General features: G+C 34.2%; 1 protein-coding gene across 5 annotated transcripts in view; it reads right to left on the reverse strand.

The window, feature by feature from the left end:
* LOC128240846 (mucin-4-like) overlaps positions 1-25292 on the reverse strand; it is a 95219-nt gene that overhangs the window by 14025 nt on the left and 55902 nt on the right. For 4 of the 5 annotated variants that reach the window (XM_052957775.1, XM_052957776.1, XM_052957779.1 and 1 more), the window contains one exon: positions 12402-12535. In XM_052957775.1, the coding sequence (XP_052813735.1) occupies positions 12402-12535 (134 nt within the window). Of the gene's footprint in view, positions 1-12401; positions 12536-19879; positions 20051-25292 lie in introns of those variants that run through there. The other variant, XM_052957778.1, reaches the window with a different exon arrangement.

Genomic DNA, 25292 nt, shown 5'->3' on the forward strand with positions numbered 1-25292 from the left:
GTGTCTATAAATATTAACAAAGGATGTTCATGAGCTAATATGGATAATGAATTAGTTCATTTAGTGGAAACAAGTACTAATGTTCTCTAACAGAGGCCACACATAAATACCTTTACTTTTCAAGCTAGGGTATATTATCAAAATTAAAAATAAAGATATTCGCATTGAAACATAAGTACATCAAGATCAGCAATAAAAGATATGCTCAAAAAAAACCAAACAAACTATGAAATTATCAAAGCTTTTTGAGGAAAAAAAAGTTAAGATGTCTTGCACCAACAATATATGACTATTGACTAAGTACTAATGGTCCAGTTAAAATGTATTATTAGTATAAATATGGCAGAACGTATATGTATTATTAATATAATTAAAAAGTATGGTATCAACCAAAATGTGTTTCATTAGTATTAAGTTGGTAGAACCAAATTGTATAATTAGCATAAAGGTGGTATCAAATGTATTATTAGTATAAATATGGTAGAACCAAAATATATTATTAGTGTAATGATGGTATTAAACAAAATGTATTATTAGTATAAAGTTGGTAGAACCAACATCGGTAAAATGTATTGTTAATATAAATATGGTACCAACCAAAATGTCTTTATATGTATTAATATGGCCGAACCAAAATGTATTATTAGTATAAAGATGGTATCAAACCAAGATGTATTATTAGTATAAAGATGGTAATCAAATGAAACCATTGCATTGCTAATCTAACCTAGGTTTCTGACAGTCTAGCAGAAATTGCAGCACAGGAAGTGGTAGATAAAGAAACTCAGCAAATCCATTGAAATTTATCTTTCAATCTTGTAATTTATCATATTTTCAAACCAGATTAACCATGAGATTCACAAATCTTCCTCTGTTGTCTGATTATCACACAAGATCTGCAGCTATATCCTGAGACCTTCAACTTTGTAAGCACTCGAAAATGTTTAGTCCTAAATTAATCATACATGAAAATAACCCAGCATATGAGTATTTAGAACTCCATAAATGCTCCATGAATTGTTGACTCGGCGAAAGACAGACTGTACAGCCATATAAAATTAGCAAAAGATACACCCATCTGACACAGAGCCCTCAGAATGTAGATTTTCGACTTATAACCTACCCCATATATTTTCCTTATCACTGGTGAATGGCTATTTTGAACCCTTCTCTGACCATGCCAGAGTAAGTTTTATGCCGATTTTATTCCATGGCCCGTTATTTCCCCCATACATCAGAACCTGGTGCTGCTTTTACGAGCATAAAACACTTCAAACATGCTACTGGTACGTCTAAAATACTCAATTCCAATCGAGTGCAAGAGATAACATTTTCATGCTCCTTTATAATTAAATTTCAAAAAAGAGATAGATGGAGTGTATGCCAAACCAAGGAACAATTTTCCTTAAATGCTGTCTTAATTTCTTTTCACAATGATGAACTAAATCAAGACTCTTAGTCATGCCTCAAACAAACACAACCGGTATCACAAAGATTATTAATATTTTTGCACTCATGAATTTAGAGTCTGATATACTTATCTAATTTGTTTTCATAATTAATTATACCTGCTACCGATCATTACTAAAGGTTTTATACTTTTGTACCAACATGGCCCACTGACAACTTAACAAAGATTTATTTCATTTTCTGATTTAACGGCAAGTACATTAATTGGTCTGAACTACATTTCATGAGCTGACTTTGTTACAAAGGAAAGAAATAATTGATAAAATTGTTTTGTGCAGGGCAAATGAAGTTCATATATAAGGTGGACAATTCCGTCTCTCCCTTATACAAAGAGCTATAGGCCTCTCTATTTTAGGGAGCGGTACGTCCTCTCCATTATACAAAATGGTAATTAAGGTTACTCCATGTTATATGATGAGGAAAGGCCTCTATAGTATAATTTTTGTCCACAGAGGTAAGGCCTCTGCACTATACAAATAGGTAAGGCCTTTCCAGTATCCAAAAAGCTAGGCCAATAATAAATTATAGGAAGAGGTAAGCCCTTTCTAGTATATGAAGAGGTAAGGCCTCTCCATTATACAAAGAGCTAGGCCTCTCCATTATATAAAGAGCTAGGCATCTCCATTTTACAAAGAGCTAGGCGTCTCCATTATACAAAGAGCTAGGCCTCTCCAGTATATACAAAGAGCTAGGCCTCTCCAGTATACAAAGAGCTAGACCTCACCAGTATATACAAAGAGCTAGGCCTCTCCAGTATACAAAGAGCTAGACCTCACCAGTATATACAAAGAGCTAGGCGTCTCCATTATACAAAGAGCTAGGCCTCACCAGTATACAAAGAAGTAAGGCATCTCCAAAACACAAAGAGCTAGGCCTCACCAGTATATACAAAGAGCTGGGCCTCTCCAGTATACAAAGAGCTAGACCTCACCAGTATATACAAAGAGCTAGGCCTCTCCAGTATACAAAGAGCTAGACCTCACCAGTATATACAAAGAGCTAGGCCTCTCCAGTATACAAAGAGCTAGGCCTCACCAGTATATACAAAGAGCTAGGCCTCTCCAGTATATACAAAGAGCTAGGCCTCTCCAGTATACAAAGAGCTAGGCCTCTCCAGTATATACAAAGAGCTAGGCCTCTCCAGTATACAAAGAGCTAGGCCTCACCAGTATACAAAGAAGTAAGGCATCTCCAAAACACAAAAAGGTACAGCATCTCCAGTATACAAAAAGGTAAGGCCTCTCCAGTATACAAAGAGAAAAGGCATCTCCAGTATACGGAGAGGTAAGGCCTTCTAGTATGCATGAGGTAATGCCTCTCATGTATACAAAGAGGTAAGACATCTCCAGTATACAATGAGGTAAGGCCTCTCGAGTATACATATAATCCATTATAGGAGGAGCTAAGCCCTTTTCAGTATATGAAGAGGTAAGCCCTCTTTATTATACAAAGAACTAGGCCACTCCATTATAAGAAGAGGAATAGACTATCCAATATACATAGAGTTGTAAGGCCTCTCCGATATACAAAGAGTTAAGGCCTCTCCGATATACAAAGAGTTGAGGCTTCTCCGATATACAAAGAGTTAAGGCCTCTCCGATATACAAAGAGTTGAGGCTTCTCCGATATACAAAGAGTTAAGGCCTCTCCGATATACAAAGAGTTGAGGCTTCTCCGATATACAAAGAGTTGAGGCTTCTCTACTGTACAAAGAGATATAAGAAAAGGTAAGGCCTTTCAATTATACCAAAAGTTAGTAATGGTACTTTGCTAACTTACATCTTTTTCTTCTTACTGCTACTTTTCATTGATAGGCCAAATAAGGGACTTAATTTGAACAGCAGCTAGATCATTCCAAACAGGCAGTGGTAGTCAGAATTAAGTGCAGTGTAACCTTGAAATATAGACTGTTGTTAAAATCTACCACATCTACAAGCTAAAGGAACTCCTAGCTGAAGAGGCCACGGATTAAGACAACATCACATGCAGAAATCGGCAAGCTTATTGAATTATAAACAACCTGCTATGTCTTCTTTGTTTATTATTTCTTTATTAACCCACTTGTTTTTACAGCCTATTTTTGCACAATAATCCACTTAGAAGTCTGTTTTTGCTGAGGAGGCTACATATTACAACACAGGTATTACTAAAGATGAAACCACATGCCAATCAAAATCAAAGCAAGCATGTTGCATTCATAACAAGAATTGCAACAATATATCCATCATGGTTAATGGTCCATCAAGGAGGCAAACCACTTTTCCCAATAAATTCTCCAGATATGAAGTGGTATTCAGCTTCAACACCATTACCATTACATAAATGCCACCATCAATAACAGAATAAGACCACATTACCACCTTCAATATATAATAACTGACAAAAATAAATAAATGGTACTCATCTTCAAGAGCTTTACCACTACATAAATGACATGTTTTTATTTTTGATATACAGCATAAACAGAAGCAAACTTTGCAAGAATTTATGAGCACATCCACAGAGCACATTTACAACAACCTTGATCATCAACAAAAACCTAGCAAAAGTGTTTGATTGTTATTGCTAATGACAAGCAAAGGTTGGCAAAGAGTTCATCAGCGGATGACGGGAACATGTTGAAGTCAAGCGTCACAAAAAATAAGGAGCAATATGCTTTATCATAGTTGGATCAGAACACACAATTAACATGGAGGAAGGATGTTTACCCAGCAATGACGGACATGGACATGAGCTCGTTACACATGAAATAAGTGTTTCTGAAAACCACAGACTTGTTTCAGGAGCAAACCAATGTTCACCATTGTCATGACTGCCATTTGAACAAAAACTAAGGGGTAATTTTAAAAGCCTGCAGGTAGCAAAATGTATGTTAAAATGAAGCTAAGAATACGACCTACATTTACAGCCAATGAAATTGCAGATAGGCAATCTTTAATTTCTAGACTTACCATTAAGAGTTTCAACTTTCGCGGGTGTTTAAAGGTCCCTGCGTCAGATTTTGCGTTGACAATGTGTCAATCAATGAGGTTGTATTCTATGTCAATTAGATTCCCTGAATTAAAATCTTAATGATTAAGAAGGGCTTGTTGGCTAAGCTCACTCCACCCATTCTCAATCATTAAGATTTTAATTCATGTCATCTAACTATTTCTTGGTACCATCTGGTATTAAGCTCACTTTATCTACAGTAAGTATATCCCAACAGCAGATCAAGCTAATGTAGCTGACTAAAATTAACAGTGAATCAACTTTGGGAACATTCTTGCATACAGTGGTAAGAAATTGACTCTGGGAGAACAGAATTATTTGAAAGATATTTGAAAGCTAGGCATATAGAGAGCTGAATTTTCAACCTTCTTTCCCCTAGCTGTGTGTAGGAGTGTGTAAAAGAATAAGAAAACACAACTTCTTTTTGTGCTTGCAGGTTTGAGTGTGTAAAAGAATAAGAAAACACAACTTCTTTTTGTGCTTGCAGGTTTAAGACAATCTTAATATAGCATAATTATTATAAGTCCGTACCTTACCCTACGTATTGCAATCTCAAGAGTAACAGAAACGGATCGTTTCTAGAATTGCTAATGTTAACAAGAGACATGATATGATGTTCATACAACTTTGCTTTCAAATTATAAAGTAAAAATAGGAGTTTATCTAAACAAAATCCTTTTCAGTTACTCATAATGACCAGCATACGTTGTAACACCTCATGAATTTTCTCACTAATATCAGCGATAATTGACATGAATTTAATCTTAATTCTATCTAATCTAAGAAAAGTAATTTCTGACGCCATTTCTAATGCAATGGCTGATAAGCCTAGACAAAAAGCTCAGGTGATGCCAGGAATATTTCATAGTTGTTGACAAATGAGGAGAATTTGTAACATTTTTATCTGGAAAACATAGAAAAAATGTTAGGAAAGTTAAGACCCTCAGACCTGGGTTATTACACAGTGAGGAATTCTGGATTGGCTTTGACAAATTGGCAGTGAAAATAACTCTGTTTTGTCAGATTTAATACTGCCGAGGAAGCGAATGATAAAGTGTTTATTTAACACAATAGGAGGATTAAAAAGATGGCTAAAACCCGAGATTTTTTGGTAAAAAACAATGAAAAATATGTTAAATAATTGGAAAATGATTGTTAAATCTTCTGAACCAAATGAACACTAATAAGAGAGAATTAATGATCTTTGGACGAAATCCTAGTTTTGTTTTGTCTCAAAAATGAAGATGATTTTCAAAGAATAAAGTATTTCAGACTCAGAAAAGTCTATTACCAGTCTGTGGAACACAACCAGTCTGTAGGTTGAACACCACCAGTCTGTAGATCAAACACGACCAGTCTGTAGGTTGAACACAATCAGTCTGTAGATCAAACCCGACCAGTCTGTACATCAATTACGACCAGTCTATAGGTCGAACACAACCAGTCTGTAGTTCAAACATGACCAGTTGGTAGGTCAAACACAACCAGTTGGTAGGTCAAACACAACAAGTCTGTTGGTCAAACACAACCAGTCTGTAGGTCAAACATGACCAGTCGATAGGTCAAACACAACCAGTCAGTAAGACAATCACAACCAGTCTGTAGGTCCAACACAACCAGTCTGTAGGTTGAACACAACCAGTCTGTAGAACAAACATGACCAGTCTGTAGATCAAATACGACCAGTCTGTAGGTCGAACACAACAAGTCTGTAGGTTGAACATGACCAGTCTGTAGATCAAACACGACCAGTCTGTAGGTTGAACACGACCAGTCTGTAGGTTGAAAACAACCAGTCTGTAGATCAAACACGACCAGTCTGTAGATAAAATACGACCAGTCTGTAGGTCGAACACAACCAGTCTGTAGGTCAAACATGACCAGTTGGTAGGTCAAACACAACCAGTTGGTAGGTCAAACACAACAAGTCTGTTGGTCAAACACAACCAGTCTGTAGGTCAAACATGACCAGTCGATAGGTCAAACATAACCAGTCTGTAAGTCAATCACAACGAGTCTGTAGGTCCAACACAACCTGTCTGTAAGTCAAACACAACCAGTCTGTAAGTGAAACACAACCTGTCTGTAGGTCAAACATGACCAGTCGGTAGGTCAAACACAACCTGTCTGTAGGTCAAACACAACCAGTATATAGGTTGAACACGGCACCCCCAGATTGCAAGTCATGTGCTATAACTTCACATAACTATTCTCTGATCATGACTTGTCCATGACAATACTGTATCAAAATTAATCAAAGAAAAAAAATCCAAATATTTAAGAAACAAAACCTGTATCTTGTTAATGGGAATATTATCAAAATCAATACATTTCAAGGGAACGTTGTATTGACAAATCACATTTCTTAATGATGCTTTTTTAAAACCAATGTTAGCAGTTTTCCATTGTTCATGGGATTTATACCAGCTTTGTTTTCACTGCTTAACTTTCCTGCATTGCAGCTGCAGTGACTATGCGTTTATTTTTGATGAAAGTTAAAGCTGCACTCTAACTCCCAAATAAGATTTATCATAATTAATACAATTGTTTGGTATATTGTAAAGGATGAATAAATGTTGAAAACAATGGTTCTTATGAAGGATACCGAGTTTAATTTGAAAGAAAGGTGCAGAAAACATGGTATTTCTACCTCATGAGAGTACAGTAGATCACCGTAAATCTTTTAGCACTCACCAATCATTTAATATTTTTGTGTTTTCAGGTATTAAATACATGGTTACAATCTTGTTATCAGCAATTAATATTTTCACTAAATGCATCATTTAGTATTTAAGTAGTTAAAATTTTATCTCTAAAAATTTAATTGTTTATACCAATGTCATTTTAACAAAAGCTGTTCACAAAAACTTGTTATATTCACACTTCAAGTTAAATACATCAGAGACACATTTATATCGTCAATTTATTGCATGCTCTGGAATTGCCTTTTTCACCTTTATTTAAATGCATATATATACAGCTAAAGATATATCAAATGTATTTTGTCAATCATACACCTTGGAATGTTCTACAGGAATTCTCTCCTGTAGATTTAAACCAGATCTTGCAGTAACATATCTCTAACAGGCCTGAAATATTAAAACTTCATCAATCATAACAGCCTACCCAGTTTTAACATTAATAACAAAATATTTTTGTAAGAGCATTTTGATGCTTATAAACCTAAAATTTAATTTGTTCAGCCTTAATAGTTCAATAAGTGTCTGGTACAATAATTCATGTTCATAATTATGATTAATAGTTTGTGTTTTGTTTCATACGAATTAATAAAGAATTAAATATGTAGGTCTTAAACATATCAATTAGAGCCACAATTATCTTAAAATAGAATTAACTTGTGATTAGACCTCATGAAAAATAATGTAAAGGTTCTTACTCTAGCTTCCCTCATGACAGAATTCTTGGCAAGGAAATCAGAAAAGCAGCCTATAAAATTAAAAATCCCACATGTTGTTGTTTTTATCTATAACTGCTAAAGTAAAATCAGACCACTGGCCCACTCTTTTTCATTTAACAAACAGGGGCCATAATTCAAAATTAATCGAAGTCAGAGCGATAGACAAAATCAAGTTGATGAAATGCCACTTGAAAGTTCATGAACTCCGACTTAGTTCATGAACTTGATTTTTCCAAATTGTCATTCATGATTAGTTCATGAACTAAGATCATGAATAGTTCATGAAATAAGTTAATGAAATAAGTTCATGAATAGTTCATGTTATTCCCAACAGGGTATCACAATTCCCTGACTTTTTTTATTCCGACAAAAAGATGAGTTAAAAATCATTGTGTCTGGCCTTATTGAAATGAAACTTCAAAGAAATGCTAAAGGCATGGGAATGAGAAATGATTATTTTCGATTTTCTCACAGTCATTATTTCTGCAGTATATGTTAACAAGATTTGATGAAACCCAGCAAAGAAGCTGCAATATTTCAGGGTCAATGAATTCTAAAGGGACACATCATATGCATTAGATTGATGCATACAAGTTGAAGTATGAAGATCATAAAGAAGACAGACTTGTTGAAGAAGATGAGAAAAGTACCGTAAATGTCCTCTTAGAAGCCCAGGTCCCTAAAGGCACACATCATTTGTCCTCGATTAATGCAAACAATTAGAATAAAGATCGTAAGGAAGACAGACTTGCTGAAAACAGATGAGAAATGTACCGTAAATGTCCTATTAAAAGCTAGCGCAGGTCCCAATAAATGAGCAGTACTCTTTTCATGGTTTTATTTTCCAATTCTGCGACTTGAACAATGCTAACCTTAACTAAAAAAAAACATCAGCACCATTTGGTTATAGCGTACATGCTCAGGGCACTCACAGACATCATGCCATATCACATAATTTAGGTTACACACCACCTGATATTACAGTGCGAATTTTTTTTCATTCCTGCGGAATTTTGTGTATTGATATATTGAAGCAAACTGTTCAGTGGAACTGTATGAATTTTTTTATTTACAAACCAGTTTTTTTGTATAAAGCCGCTGTTATGTAAATTGATCACTGTGATTGGTCAGTGGGTTTCATCTCTGCTTATTATAACTGTCTCAGCTATGAGTAATTGTAACAAGGGTAGTTTGTATTTGGTATTTATGATAAATGACTGATTATCGAATTTATCGGATTTTAGGAAGTCTGATGAATGGGAAAAAGTGCTTCTTATTTAATAGGACATTGACGGCATTCATTGCACAAAAAAATTAAGATAATTATACTGTCATGAAAAACTATTCATACTTGAAATTGAGCAATGACAAAACCTCAAGCCAAAACAAATTATGGGTGGTTAGAGTTACATCTTGTCAAGTAGAGTGTAGCCTTTTCTTTCTTTTTTTATGATGCTTTATATAAGAACATTATTGTCATTATTATGTAATGGCTTTAAAGCAATTAGTATATCAGTATTTATCAGTTACAATAAGGCTATTTTAGCTACATATAATAAAGCGCACACAAGGGACTGTAAAACACTAAGGTACGGCACCTATTTCATAGACAGGCGCCGTGTGGCGTAACCCAACAAACCTGAAGTCGCTTTTTAGGCCTTATTTTTTCCCTTTTAATCAGACCTCCTAATACAATCACTTGCACACATGTACTGTTCCTTTATAAGAATGCAAATAATTGCAACAAATTCTCTTTCATTATCATCAAATAAGCCCCTAATTAACTTAAACCCCTCCACAGAGCAGAGAAACCCCTAATTTGTTCTGAACCCTAATTGGCCTAATAAGGAGTTATAGATAGAAACATTCAAGATAATCAAGCTAATTTCATAAAGAAGCAACTGATTAATGGAAACCATCTCTTTGATGCATGCTTCTGAATTTATCATTATCAATAATATCTGTCATATCGACAAGTGTGCAGTCTGCAAGTGTGCATCCGGCAGGCTTTATGATACAGCAAAATCCCTGAGAAATACTAAATACTGGAACAAGAGAACACTGCAAGCTTCTTGATCCTCCAGGGATTGGTCTTGGGCTTGCTTGCAATGATTCAAGGGAGTCTCTGACAAGTCCATAGTCAAACTCAACAGTCTCTTGGGGGGGGGGCACATCCCCTCTTAAACTGTGCAAATTGAATTCGTTATGATATCCGGGTAACAATAGTAAAAGAATGTACACAAATTCAAAATTCCAGAATAAAATGGGTACATCTTTCCTAGAGAATGACCTCATAGTGCAAGTTACATTTTTTTTGGAGGAAGGCATTCTTTCTTAGATGCATTTCCAAACTTTACCTCAAAGTTTTAAAACAGTATCAATTAATTTTCGTGGGTTTGCTAAGTGCAGTAACCCAAGACTAAGTAAGTAAATTGTTTATTGTTGTTTGGTAATGCAAACAAAACATAATGACAACATTTATTAACAAATGGTAGAACCCGAACCGATTGGTATCAATAAGTCAACAAAGGAAATAATATTTTGTATATATTTGAAATGTGTAGCCTGCCAAAAATTAAGGCCCACAATTGGATGCAATACACAACAATACTATGCAGTCACCTGAGGGTGCCAATGTAACCTCCTACATTTGCTTAATTAATAAGGGACCGTAACTCATCCTATAATATATCTACATAGGTGAGACTTATACTACTCATATTGCAAACTCTGATTGGGATAAGATGTACCAAGTTTCATATCAATTTCCTGAATTGTTTTCGTGTTAAAGCATTCAAGTTTTTTGCTTGACACAAATGACAATACACATATCACAATTCCTTATTGACAACATTTTTACTTTGACTTATCTGAATTGCCACATAATCAAGTTAGAGCCAATTAAAATACCCCCCCCCCCCAAAAAAAAAAAATTCTTCAACTGAATATAAGAAATACATTAAGAAGGCCACATTTGCTGTACTAGGCAAGATTGGCCTCCATCAAAGTTATCTATTGTACCACGTGCTATTTTACAATAATGTAAGTAAATACAATATCGATAAGGCCACCCTCTCGGGAGAACATTTCTCCATCTTTCTTTCTTTTCTCAATCTATTATCATGTAAGTAAATACAATATCATCATGTCATTCACCAATATATCAGAAAAAAACATTTCTCTATTTCCCTTTTATTCTCAATTCTTCAATGTAAATGTAAGTAAATACAGTACTACAAAGGACACTATTCGCGTAACAAAATTTCTCTTTCCATCTCAGTCTCCGTGTGGACAGTCCAGTGATCTGTCATCATTGTCAGCCTCCCGAATTCGGTTAAGGTTATTGGTGAACATTTCCATGAGGACTTGTGGTCAATATACAATGATTGAATGGACATTTAGGTCAAATGATCACCACAACAAGTTGTAATATTATCACTTTTTCAACTTGTTATTTGTGACCATAAAGTTCACTTCCATGAACTATATTTAGGAGCAATTTAAGTCTCCACAGTAAAAAACAGACCTCATAATCACCATCAGTTAATCCATAATACATGCTGATAATGTTTTGACCGCAAGGTTATTGTTTAATGGACAGTAATCAATTGAAAACTGACAGTAAAAAAACTACAAACACCAAATACAATTAACCGATAGTATCAAATAACACACATAGGGAACAATACCATGTCAAAAACATGGTTATTTATGTTGCGATCATACGGAAGATGATTACCTTTGTATTTTATTGGACCACAGACCAATAAAATGAGCTTTTTTCAATGGGAAATGAGACTTGTAATGACTATACCACATCAACAATTTGAAAGCATTTTCTTGTTGATGATTTTTTCCCCCGTCAAAGAAATGGGACACTTGTACTTCCAGGGAAAGAATCTATGCTTAAGAACACAACTTTGTCAAAGGAAATTTCCGCTGAAGTGCCCTTAAAGCCTACAGATCTTTAAATATCATTTCGTTATCTTAATTACTTTTTTTCCGCGAAAAATCTATTACGAAATTGAATAATTGAGTAACTTTATTTACCCATCTGAAGAGTTTTTTTTTTATATGGGAAAAGCAATTTGCGATTATCGAGAGGCACAATTTGATGTAACAAGAGATAATCGCTCCATCTCGAAGGCTAAATGTTCCTAACTGCGCAATCATTTATGGGAAATGACAATCTATCTCAGATCGAGCAGTGATTACAAACAGAACACTTCCAATCGAATCACAGACCAAAGAAATAGGCAACAGTAAACACAGCCGGCCGTTACAAGCAAATAAGCCGCTACACTAGTTTATAGCTTATACTGATTTCTTTAAGCTTGATGATCACAGTTGAGTCTAATTCCTGGGTGACTGAGAAACTAGTAGCAGTGTCCATTTTGTGTGGCTATGAGAAAATACCCCTTGTGGGGATCGAACCCACAACCTCATGAAATTCTAAGTATATGGCATAGCCATTGCAAAAGCTCTTTCAGGAAAGATTGAGTAAGAAACTCGGTTTACTTACTTGAGAAAGTCAGTCTGCAGGGATTCAAGGCGCGCGTGGCAGGACTCGCTTTCCCTTGTCACATCCCTCAGCCTCCGCTCCGCCTCCACGCGCAACATTCTTTCATGCTCTAGCTCCCGGGAGAGATGCTCCTTCTGAAAAGATATGAGGGGAGCAGTGAAATAACCATTCATATGTTTGAGGATATTGGAGGGGGTATGTGAGGAGGGGGAGGGGCGATCCAAAAGTCTCTGATCAGCTTCCAAGCTCTAAGCTTTCATTTATGCTCCATGTTACTGAACAGGATGTAACAGCTTAGACCTTCTTCAAATGTAAAATTTTGTGAATGAATTATGCTTACTTATTAAGCTTTTTTTGGGGGGGGGGGGAGGGGGGGGGGGGGGGCGAGATTTTAGGTTGTGGTCTGTTCACAACGTCTGATGATCACATAAAATATATCCATTATCCTGTGCTCTTTTATTGGCACTATGACAAAGAATGCCATTTTAAGTATTATTTCGACAGTATTAAAATAAATATGTTCAATAATTGATGTGAAATTATTTTTTTCAAACTCAAGTATATATTTTTCCCTTATAAGTTTTCAATTGATGTGTAAAATCTGTGTTCTGCGAAAATGTGATTTTTTTTTTATCAGGGTCCACAACTCATCTGAAATCCTTTTAGGAGTAATCAGGACCCCGTAAATAATTTAACACTTCACAAACTTTAGGCAGGACATTTAGAACCTAGCTTAGCTAGCATTTTATTAATTACATTATTACCCATAATTGATTTACCAAAACATATACTCATAAAATAACTATTACATTGTTGAAAAAAATATTAATTTTATCATGATAATAGTAAGGTAATACCTTTCTCAATCAAACAGCATGCATCCTCACTATCAACTAGACATTGAATTCCCAAATGCTTATGCAAAAAAATTAACAAAAAAATCACATCACATAAACACCATTAGGACAAATGAGCAATCCAGGAAAAAACACCCCAGGAAAATATAGCACGCTGTATTCTAAACAGTAAACCCTCCATATTTTCATTCCTCTCACATCCCAAAATCCAGTCTCCCATACTTCCAGGGAAAAACAATATCTCCAATAATGTTCTTGGAAATTCCTGGTGGATTGAATAGGCTAAAACAAAAGTTCCACCTTGTATCTATCATCAAATACAAATCCACAATAACCCCTCTGTGTCAGTATGATACTTGATGTATTATCTACCTCATGCAGATTTCTCTAACATGTCATGCGCCCGCAGCTGCATTTTTAAAAAAATAAATATTTAATTTTCAAAATGTTTCAATTCCCTGATGATTTTTTGAGATCGACTGATCTTAACAAATATTTCCGAGACCAGGGACGGAATTCAATATAGTTCTTATGTTTATCCTTCGACATGCCTTTAAGTGATTCCATTCAGTCTATTGGCCAATTGAATTTACAGTCCAATCAAAATACTCTGAGCTATAATACCGTTAAAATTAAGTTCAATCTATTTTTTAGGTGGCTATTGAATGCTACTCCAGCTGAGATCTTCACACTCCAACAGATTGACTCAAAGCTATATGACTTAATAATATTTTCACAATAAGCTAGTGATGATACAATATTGGAATATAATAGGCGCCTTGAAAATCGGCGATAGTAAAAAAATCATCAATCAAAAATCAAATTTCATTAGTTTACACCCAAAACCGAGTGATGATAAAATACATGTACATCATATATTTTGTTCGAATATATATATTAACAGCATTTATCGAAGTCGGACTGCTATGAAAATAAAAAAAAATTTTTTCAATAATACAAAGAAAATGTTAAAATCAGCATAAATAAATTTTTTATACCAATATTTAGTATGCAAAAAAAACGGTCAATTATTTCTCTATTTGATTATCAATAATGGTTATCCCTTTTGATTTGAAATTTGACCGACTTTTTCGTCTTTATTTAAATGATTAAGTGACAGCAGGTCAGGCCAGCGCAGCATCGACTAATAATTGAGAAGACCAAAATCAAATGCTAACTTTCTTAGTGTTCAGCAAGAAATGCCTATCCAATGCCTCTTTACTAGCGAGTGTGTATTGCTTAATGCTTCTCACTTAATAAATCCAGTTACTGACAGTTATGGAGTTATTTCCCTTGATTAGGTAAGTCACTGACTAAAAGTAAATTTGGCGGTTAATTTCATTCCTAAATGGAAATTTGGCGGTTATTTTCTTTCCTAAATGGAAATTTGGCGGTATTTTCTTTCCTACAAGGAAATTTGGCGTTGTTTTTTTTCATTCCTACAAGGAAATTTGGCGTTGTTTTTTTTCATTCCTACATGGTAATTTAGTGGTTATTTTGGTTCCTACATGGAAAGTTGGCGGTTATTTTTGTTCCAAAATAGAAATTTTGCAGTTGCAATCTACTAATTTGTTGTCAGAGCTCGTCTAAATGATTAAATCTGAATCTGTCCAGTGATTCCATTGGTGGAGGCACGACCCTAAACACAAAGTGTCGTTTATAACAAAAAGTATTAAATAATGTGTGCTATTAATTAGGATATACAATTCCTGTGCTAAGTGCAACTAGCAAAACATTTCTTACAGAGGCCTGCTAAATTAAATCATGGTTAATATGTCAGAGAGGAAATACATCATCCATAGCCTGTCACTTCCCTATAAGCTCTTGTCAAAACTGTCCAGGACTTTTCATATTCAGGAGAAACTTTTTCATCAATACTTGTGTACTCATTTTTTAGGGCAGAGAAAAATAATTCTTCGATTTTCATCCTCACTTTTACATTAACAAGTGCGCCCTAAAACTAACGCCAACGCTCGCCTGTTCTTGTTTTGTTAGTCAAAAAGGGGCATAACTCAATAATCATTTAAGCAAGAGTTATTTGCATTTCCAAACATGCATAATTTTTTTTATTGTCTCTATACCCTTCTCAAATGCACTTAAATGCATTACATTATACACTTAGGCACATGTTTTTCGGCATTAAAAGCACATAAATGCACTGGAGCGCATTTTAAAATAGTGCTTTAAGATCAAGTTTTTTGTGTTAAAAGTACATTTTTTCTGGATTTTAAGCACTTTTTTTTTGCATTTTAAGAGCATTTTTGTAAAAAGCGTATTTGTTTTTGAGAACAAATGTTCACATAAATATATAAATACCAGGCCTCAAGTCAGAGTTCAACGTCAAAAGATACTATCATGATTACTCAAACCAATTTTCTTTTATGAATATTTCTACTTTAAAATATATCATTAATGTTATAACCAAGCTTAATTTTCTATCAGTGCAATTCAACTAAAAACCCATCAGCAAAGAAAAAAACTCATCAGGAGCTGACAATGGCGTACTTCTTGGTTTCCAGGACATTTTGGAGGCAGTGTAGCTAGGGTTAATGGGTTCACTGTGATTTTTCCTGACAAATCAACCATTGATGAAAACAACAGATACCTCTTATTGTTTCAATGTCAGTTTGGTGCGATATCTTACTAATCAGTATACCGGCTAAAAACATATTACAACGGAAATTGGGGATTTTTTTTATGTATTTCTGATTGCTGACTTTTACTACTGTTGATTTTTTTTTTCAATTATTTGGAGAAAAAAATCATTAAAATAATACTTTGTATTCCGTCAAAACTTTGAAGTCAAATTGCACACAGATAACAAATAATATACATTCTAGAGGTAAAATTATTCATAAAAGTGAGAAAGTTGGTTTTCGTAGGCAAACAGTACCGGAGTTGAGCAATTTTTTGCGTAAATATCTACAAACCAATGATAAAGGAATGCTGACAAAAGATCAGATCGCAAATTTTCATATTTCCGTTGTAAAATTAATGTTTTATGGCTAATAAACCGTTACTAACAGTTTAAGATATTAATGCAAAAAACATAAATTTTTGAACTTAAATATAAAAATCTGTGATCTAATTTTTTGCCAGCAGTTTTTTATAAAATAACTATAGTTTCCATGGATTTTCACTGAAATTGGCTCGTTCCAAGACAAAAAAAAGTTGTCAAAACGTTCAATCTGTGAGACTGCGGTTTTAAGTTATGATTCAAGGACTCACAGGTCCTCATAATTATGTATAAGCATTTGCATTGAAAAATATTCTGATTTCTTTTGTTAAAAGTATACTTTATGTACCGTAAAACCTTTGCACATTTTTTTTTTCTGCTAACAAACAAAAGCATACTCACAGTATTACAACAAAAACATGATTCATTCAGGCATTTCTGGAAAAAAACGAAACCCCACGATGATCTCATAAAAATTATTGTAAGCATTTTGCACATGAATAAAAAAAAACCTAAAACATCTGCAAAAATTCATTAACCTTGTAGCCAACATGACAGCATTCATCGGAATGTGCATTTTAAAGACAAATATTGTTCTTTAATCACTCTTAATTACAAGTAAATGCCCGCAGATGTTCACAACATGTATGCATGTGGACATGTGGGGTCTGACATAGTAAAATGGTGATGAGCCATGCCGGTGATAAGCCATGCCTATTAATTAATTTATGAGGTCATCGTTTTTCATTAAACTTTCCGAATTCAATTCAGAAAATCATATTATAATTTCAAATTAATTATCAGTGGAGCATGTATACTTCAACATCAACCCTAATACAATTATGTACTCTGAAATATATTTGTCAATTTTTCTATCACATTGATATGAATTTTAAAAGTCTAAAACTTAATTTTCTTAAGTTCTCTGCAAAATCAGCATGCTTGCCAATTTAATCCATTAACCTTGAATTCTAAAATAATTCTTGGTAAATAATTGTGGGCAGGCAGCTGGAATAAGAAAGCCACATTTCAAAATTTTACAATTTTTTTTAATCACATTCCACCAAGGCCGCTGCCTGGGGATGTATAAGAGTGCACATAGATCACAGAGAGCACGTGGCTGTATTATGTTCCGCACATGCAACTTATTGGAACTAAGTCTATCAATTATGACTCCTCTTTTCCACATGGTTCAAACAGACTTCTTTTAAAGGTTTGAATTTTAACCTTGTAAGTTCACCCCATTATTAGGTGATGCTATAAGAAATGCTAGTATTATATTAAGTCATTAAAGGGACTGTAACACCAGATTGGCACCAAAAAAGTGTTTTTCTGTAACGAATCTCAGGACAATTAATTAATAAAATGTTTTACTCTTTGATATCATAATTGTAAAAAAAATACCAAAATGTAAAAAAAAAATCGAGTTTGAGACTGTCGCCAAAATTGCAGTCCAGTGTTTTATCCACTGTGCTACGAAGGCTTACCCTAAATATATGGAATATTAAAGCTATAAACCTTACTTGGTAATAGCACGTGATAACATCGACTAGCCAATCACGCATTAGGAATGAATTCAACTGGGTAGACATACCTAGTAAACTTTTTTTATGGAAAAATACGAAAAAACTCCGAAAAATAAAATTATTGTAAACTATTTGGTACTTCAGTTAGTAAGTTCAATGCATTGTACACATCAATACCTAGTTTATGTCAGTTTTCAACAATTTTCTTTTTTTTTCGCTATTTCATAATACTGAGTACAGCCCCTTCAATACTCTTCATAATTTTAAATCGTTAATGTTGCAAATTGGAATCTATCACCATGCATTTCCCGAGCACACTGTGGACATAATATACAATACTGCTCCATCATTGTTCATATTAAATAAACAATGCACAAAATTAAATAAATTAATATTCACTATCATGCATTTTACACAACACTATAAATATAAGAGTCAATTACTGCAAGAAAAATAGTACAAAAACACAGTTTTTGAATCCATGTTAAAAATTTCCCCTCAAAATCATTGAAGTCTTCATTTTTGTATTAAATTGCCTCAAACAGTTATTGCTCATCAATTTCTTGTACATATGGAATTCATCTCAAATACCTTGAAGACAACATACACAGTTTACATAATTCATACAACAAAATTAATCAGTGAGAAAAAAGTGCTACATGTGTTAATCATATTGAAGAGGAGTTACATTTCTGAGTAAATATCGGCTCATTTCTTGCAATTTAATCCAACTTCTTAACAAATAACCATAAACAAACACAATTAAGGCAGGGGGGATTAATTTTATCCCAAGGGAAACATCATAATTAGCCAAAGATGTTCCAATTTGAAGCTGGCAGACAATTTCAGCTGACACTAACCTTGAGATGAGAAATAAATAAACACATAGGTATTATTGTTATTATTAAGATACAAGAAAAAGAATTCAGAGATTTTCTCAAACAATTAAGACTTAAAAGCAAATACTGTTTAAAAGTGGAGACCTAATATGTGTGTCACAGAAACACTCAGAAACATATGAATCAACAGATTCCATATGAGGTCTTAATAATAACAGCTTCAGCGCATGGAAAATAATTTCTATCATTAAAGCTAGGACAATCATTTTGTCAAACAAAATAGTTAATTTAGATTGATCGCCCAGAGATCTATTTTTTTCATCTTCTTTAGTCAATTCAGCGAAAAAATTAATCTGAAACCTCAGCAATTTTCAGCCTAAAATTGCTGCACTTGATTTGTCAGAGGAATGAACCAATCTTGGAGTAAATGACACAGCAATTTTGGGTTTGAGGCGCACTTGATTTGACGGACAGAGGGTTCGCTTGTTTGTGTAGAAATGACAGGCTGAGAGACAAAATTGCCATTCCTGAAGATTCCCGCAGGAAAGTACGGGATAATTACCCACTTGAACTGTCTCACATAATTCTTACAACTGCAAGAAGACGAAAAAACTGAGAGGGATGTGGCATGCATTCACTAGCTAAGAAGAATAAAACACTGTTTTTAATCCAAATTGTATATATTTGTCAAAAAACATTATTCTGGTTAATTTTAAATTATAAATGAGAATGCCATGGTATTTAAATGTTTTTCAATGTATTCAATTTATAAATTGTCACCCTAACGCAAAAATGATATAACTGAAAATGGAAAGGAGTTATTGAGTTCTTGCGTTAAGGTGATTAAATGTGAACAAAAAGGAATTTTACCACATCAAGGGAAATAACTCCATAACAAATTATATCAATAAGTGTAGAAGGCATACAACTCATGACACCACTTATTCTATGAAGTCATCTTTGAATGCCATAACGCAAAATTCAATGATACATTATACTCCCAACAGTCCAAAAGCCAAGCCACCATTAGACTCTGTTTCAGGCCCTGAAATCCTCCTGTCAGACAAAACAGCATTTAGACCTAATATACAACCCTTACATGTGATCTAAGACAGTGAAATCTGATAAGAAATACCCTGAAGGATTTAAGGCAAACACAGTCAAACAAAACTAAAAACAATTTGTAACCAAGTTTGTTTGCTCTGACAATTTAATTCGAAGACAGTTACAGCCATTTCAAGTATTTAAGAGGCATTAAATTAAGCAATAATAAATTATTTAACAAATAGTAAACACAAACCTGTATTAAAAACGTAATATCCATGTCTTACAAGTCCAATCAAGACAGCAATATTCTGAGTTGTTAATCTTCCATCGTTTAAATTAAATGATCCGCACTATGCACAGAAATATCATTTTATATGACATTATATATACTGTTTTATGCGCGATGTAATTAATCAAGCACATATTCCGCCATGGTTTCTGTCATTCAAAACTATATACATTCCCCACAATTTTCATTTCCATAATTTGATATTAACTTTTCCATTTGATGATTTGAATAACTGTATTCATCATCTTAAAATAGGTATTCTCTTTTTTTGCATTTTATATCCTGCCTAAAACTTATATAAATAAAGGCACAGTATGTTATGCATTTGTTAATTTTTCTCCAGTTAGTATATTATATATAGATATGTAGATATTGGTAAACATCGCTTCTTGATCTTATGTTCCTCATAATCATCAAAGACATGTATCATACATATTTTCCATTGAAATATTATAATTAAACATATTCTCATCTCCAGCTCAGATGCTATTCATTGAAAACTTTCCTAAGGGCATTTTAGGCACATAACTACATTTTGCAGAGCCATAAAAAACACTGCCCTCATAGTATTTACAGTGCCATCATGTCAGTTTGGATTAGTAGGGCGATGTTTTTTTTATCCCCATCATCCTCTACCTTACTGTCAAAAACCTCTACCCTATAGCCCGAGGATGAAACCCCCACTGTGATTCTTGCTCTCACCTGAGACTACTGTTTTTCCTTGGAAAATAAACAAATAACAGTTACAAACCATCTGGTATCCCAATGTGTTTTTGATAAAATGCAAGCGGTAAAGTTCATTATGATAATTTATTTTTCCAGGAAAAAAAAAATAAGATTCCGAGCTGAATGTTGTGGAAGACATATTTATGTTTCTTAAGCCACATTTAAGACTCCTGCTGTCAAGCTGTGACATAATGTCCTTTCTGAATTATCCGCTAATTCTACGATGTAACTTCGACTGACATACAAAATAACATCGCGCCCTGTAGCGGCCGTATGAGAGTTTCAGGAAAGCAAAATTGGTATTGTGAACATCAAAGGTATTCTATTGTTTCTTGACGAATGACACTTTTTAATAAAGTAAAATTCAGGCAATATATTCTCAAGCACTGCTTTGATCAGACTTTTTTATAACAAAGTGAAATCCGGCAAGACCTTAAAGCACAGCTAGCTCTGACACTTTTTTAATAACAATGTAAAATTAGGCAAGAAAGCTGACTGCCGACTGACACTTTTTTTAATAACAATGTAAAATTAGGCAAGAGAGCTCTGATTAGACTGCTCTGATACTTAAATTTGGAAAGAAAACACTGTTCTGTACACAGTTTATTGAGTGCTCAATGCTTGAACCCAAGGCCACCTGTGGTTAATTCTGCACTTATAATTAATAGTAAGGTGCTCTAATCAGGTGGCCTCTTTTAGCCCATCTCAACACAAAGTATACCACCATTAAATTAATCTCGCAAAAGATGAAATTTCATTTTGAATCTTGATGCACATGTATTAATTGTGGTCAATTATCTTTCCAGTCCAAAAACCAGTTATGTCACAATTCAATATTTGACAAACATCTTCACAATTGTTAAATAAGCACTTTCCAAAGCTATCTAATTACAATAATCTTCTTCGCCAATTATTTTCAGTTATTTCCAGAAGAGAAAGTCATTCCAGAAAGTCAGAACAACCACTTCAGAAGGTCTTACTAATAAAAACACTTGTATGTGTTATAGTTCCAAATACTTTTCCCTGCCCAGATTCTCTTGTTATGTGAGGTGGAACTGCCATCCATGATCAAGTGCCAACATTTCCCAGTAGCCAGATAACTTGGATAAGACCCTAGGTGAGACTGACCACAAGACATTCCTGACATCACACTCACTGACCAGCAACTAACATGTCATATCTACAGCTGATAGGTAGGTATACCAGTATCTGACATCTCTGTAACAGAGCATTCTTGGAACTCTTTGACCATTTAGTTTATAGCAATTTATTTTAGGTTGATTGTGCAGACAGCTGAAAGCTGATATGATATTCTCTAAAATCCACTTCCTGGCAGAAACCAGTATTGGTGTCCTTTTTGAGAGGCCATGAGAAAGTACCCCTGATGGGTACCTCTTCGGTAAGAGGAAGACACCAATTATAATCCACTAGACCAGGGACACCATATACTCCAGACCAGCTCAATTCCCTGACCATTTATTCAGAGCATGGGACTCTTGTTGGTAATCGCCTGGAGCTGACCATTTTACTTAATTTTGGCATAAAGAAATATTCCAGAAAGATAGAAAATCATGAAGCTTGCATGTAAAAATCATAATAAATAATTAAGAATTTACATTGGAAATTTTTTCACTCTTTAATATGTTTTACACTCAGCATCAAATGCTGATAGCAAAGGCAATAGAGAGTCATACAGTGAGAAATAGCTTGTCTGTTAACCATGCATTTACCTCTAGTGTAACATCCCGATGTAACCACCAGAACTATTAATCAAGCCCAGGTTTCTCCCCAAGGACGGTCATTTCCCAGCCTCGTATTCCTAGAACAATATGTCCAGGACACTATGTTTACATGTATGCCTAATTATTCCAGCTCCTAATTACAGTAATTGGCAGCGGTCAGTATGACTTGTAAATATTGCTACCATTCCATTGTAAGCTACTGTATGCCAATAGCAATTTCAGTAATGTAGTTGTCTAACTCCCATGGAGATGTGCTCTGTCTTATTTCAATTAACATTCTTAATACATAAATAATTAACTGCCAAATTTTGTACAGGAAATGGAATTTTAAGGTTCTTAGCCTAAAGAAGAGCCCCTAAATTCCACATTCCCCCATTATAATTTGTACATGAGTTATTACAGCATCTGGGTTCCATTTCCTGGCAGCTCCTAATTTCCTTTTTAACAGCTGTAATACCAGATAGTCATGGTTATTATAGTTGGTGAGGGATCAGAGAAATATTTAAAGCTGGGTTCACACTATGACTGTTAAACTGAAGTTTACTAACATTAGGGCTAATGTCCATATCTCCATTAGTAAAATTTGTTAAAAGTTTATAAGAGCTGATGTATTTGAACATTGTGTTCCATTGTGTTCTGTGTTCATTAAAAAAAAAAAAAACATTTAAAGGATTTCTAGACCTTTGGAAATAAACGTTGGTGTCAGTTGTGCTCTGTTTGTTAAGGTCTCTGAACATTTCATAAATTTGTACAGTTTGCCTAAACATTGGATTCCGTTGGCAAATGTCAACTGGCTGTGGGTGGTGAACTAAGTTGAATGCTTGTCCGACAGAGGCCAACGGGTTCATGATGCAATTAAGGCATTGGTAACGCAAGGGGCTAACATAGGCAAACTTTCAACAGCAACCTGTACCTTAAGTGAACTTTGAACAAAGGTTCTAACGGATATGACCACTTCTTTAATAAAATATCCGTTCGACTAAGTTGTACTAAGTCAGCAACTGCTGCACATACGCTTCATCTGTGTTAGCGAAAGTTCGCCTTAACACTATTCGAATTTTCACTGCATTTTTAACTAAATAGTGAAAATAACACTTTGCCTCTTGTGAAAATATTATTTTCTACGACACTTTTTTACGATCTTAATTACACTGAAATCAACAATTATCCTCTATATGTTATTCAAATCTAGCCCAAAGCTTACAAGTATGATATCATGGTGCAGACCTGAGATCAAGTGCATGGCAATATTAAGGGGCAATAATTCAACAGCTTCATGTATTTTCATCAGTGTGATGGGCCTTTTTAAATGCAGATTAATAGGTTAAGCCCGGAATTATAGTTATTCGGGTTTTCCCAGCCTAATCCTCCGTTACAAACAAAATTAAACCGTTGTTATACACACACGTTACTTCGGAGACAATAGAGTCATTGGACTGTTACATGAATTTCAATAGCTCGATATTCACCTTTTATTTGTACCGGCATGGGAAAACCCAGTTAAGTTAATTCCGGGCTATATATATTCAAAGCAAGGGAAACTGAGCCAAAACCGTCTTTATGTACACATGATAGGGAATATATCTGCTAAGAAAACAAATAATTTAAACAAACATTACCTTCATTTCCATATGTCCATGATTGCAAATCACCACACTATGTGTGTATGTATGTATTCATATATAATAAGTATATATATCATTGATGAATGCTCAAGGTCTTTATAAGGCCTTTGTGCATTTGTCATAAAAATCGAAACTATTTAATGAGAGTTTGTTCTATAATAAAAATCCCCTTACGAAATAAACAATGAAGACAATCCTTCCAGAAAGTATGCAGTAAAGTAAACAAACAATAAATAAGTCATAAGTCTCATATTTCTTTGACATCTCATAATTACCACATTAGGACACTGCAGTCTGTCAGCTTAACCCTTTTAGTGTGCAGGGTAAGAGGTCATTATGTCAAGTTTAGGGCAAATAAATATCCACATAACCATTTAGGGTGGCTAAAGTAATTTATGTTGACAGGCTGTCATTTAAAGTAAGATGTCAATTAACATTGCCGATGCTCTGTATTTAAGATACCATTGTTTTGAAAACAAACGTTTATCTATGATTTGTTTATCTATTTTCAAAATTTTTCAATCAATTCCAAGTAGGAGCGATATAAATCTAGCGCGTGTTCTAATGGTATAGATGTCTGTGTTTTACCCAAGAGGTTGTGGGTCTGAGCCCCACCAGGGGTACTTTCTGGTGGCCTCTGAAAAGGTCACAGTAATGTTTTCTACCCAAATGGTAACAGATTTGGAAGTGATTTATCGGCTTTCAGCTATCTTTACAATCGAGCAAAAATAAATTAATATAAACTGAAATCAATTCCAAAATAGGCGAACAGATCACTTTCAGTATTTTCTTTTATTTTATCAAACTACAATTGGTTTGTACCATATGTCACATTTATATGATGAGATATACCCCCAGGGGCAAATTTGCCACAAATCTTGAGGTGGGGTAAAATTGTCCATGTCGGTATATTCCCCAACCCCCACCCACCCCTCGGGGTATATAAATGCAGCAAACGATTTTAATTTCATTAATTATTATACTATAATTATCATTAACACATATTAAAAGATTGATTTATCAAATTGATATTTCTTAGTTGCTAATAATGATATTCATTTCTAAACTAATAATTGGAGCCTTTGGAGACCAAGGTTTCACTGTGTTTGTGCAAACATAAGAAGCTGGGAACCAACTCTAATTTTAACTATTTGCTATAAAAAAAGAGAAGAAACCTCACATAAACTAAACCTTTCAAGTAGAACAACTTCAATTCAATTTATGACACTCACTAAATAACAAAATTTTGTCCTACATTCACTTTTTTGTCCTACATTCATTTTT

This window comes from Mya arenaria, chromosome 7 (genome assembly GCF_026914265.1).
Source record: "Mya arenaria isolate MELC-2E11 chromosome 7, ASM2691426v1".
Lineage (NCBI taxonomy): Eukaryota > Metazoa > Mollusca > Bivalvia > Myida > Myidae > Mya > Mya arenaria.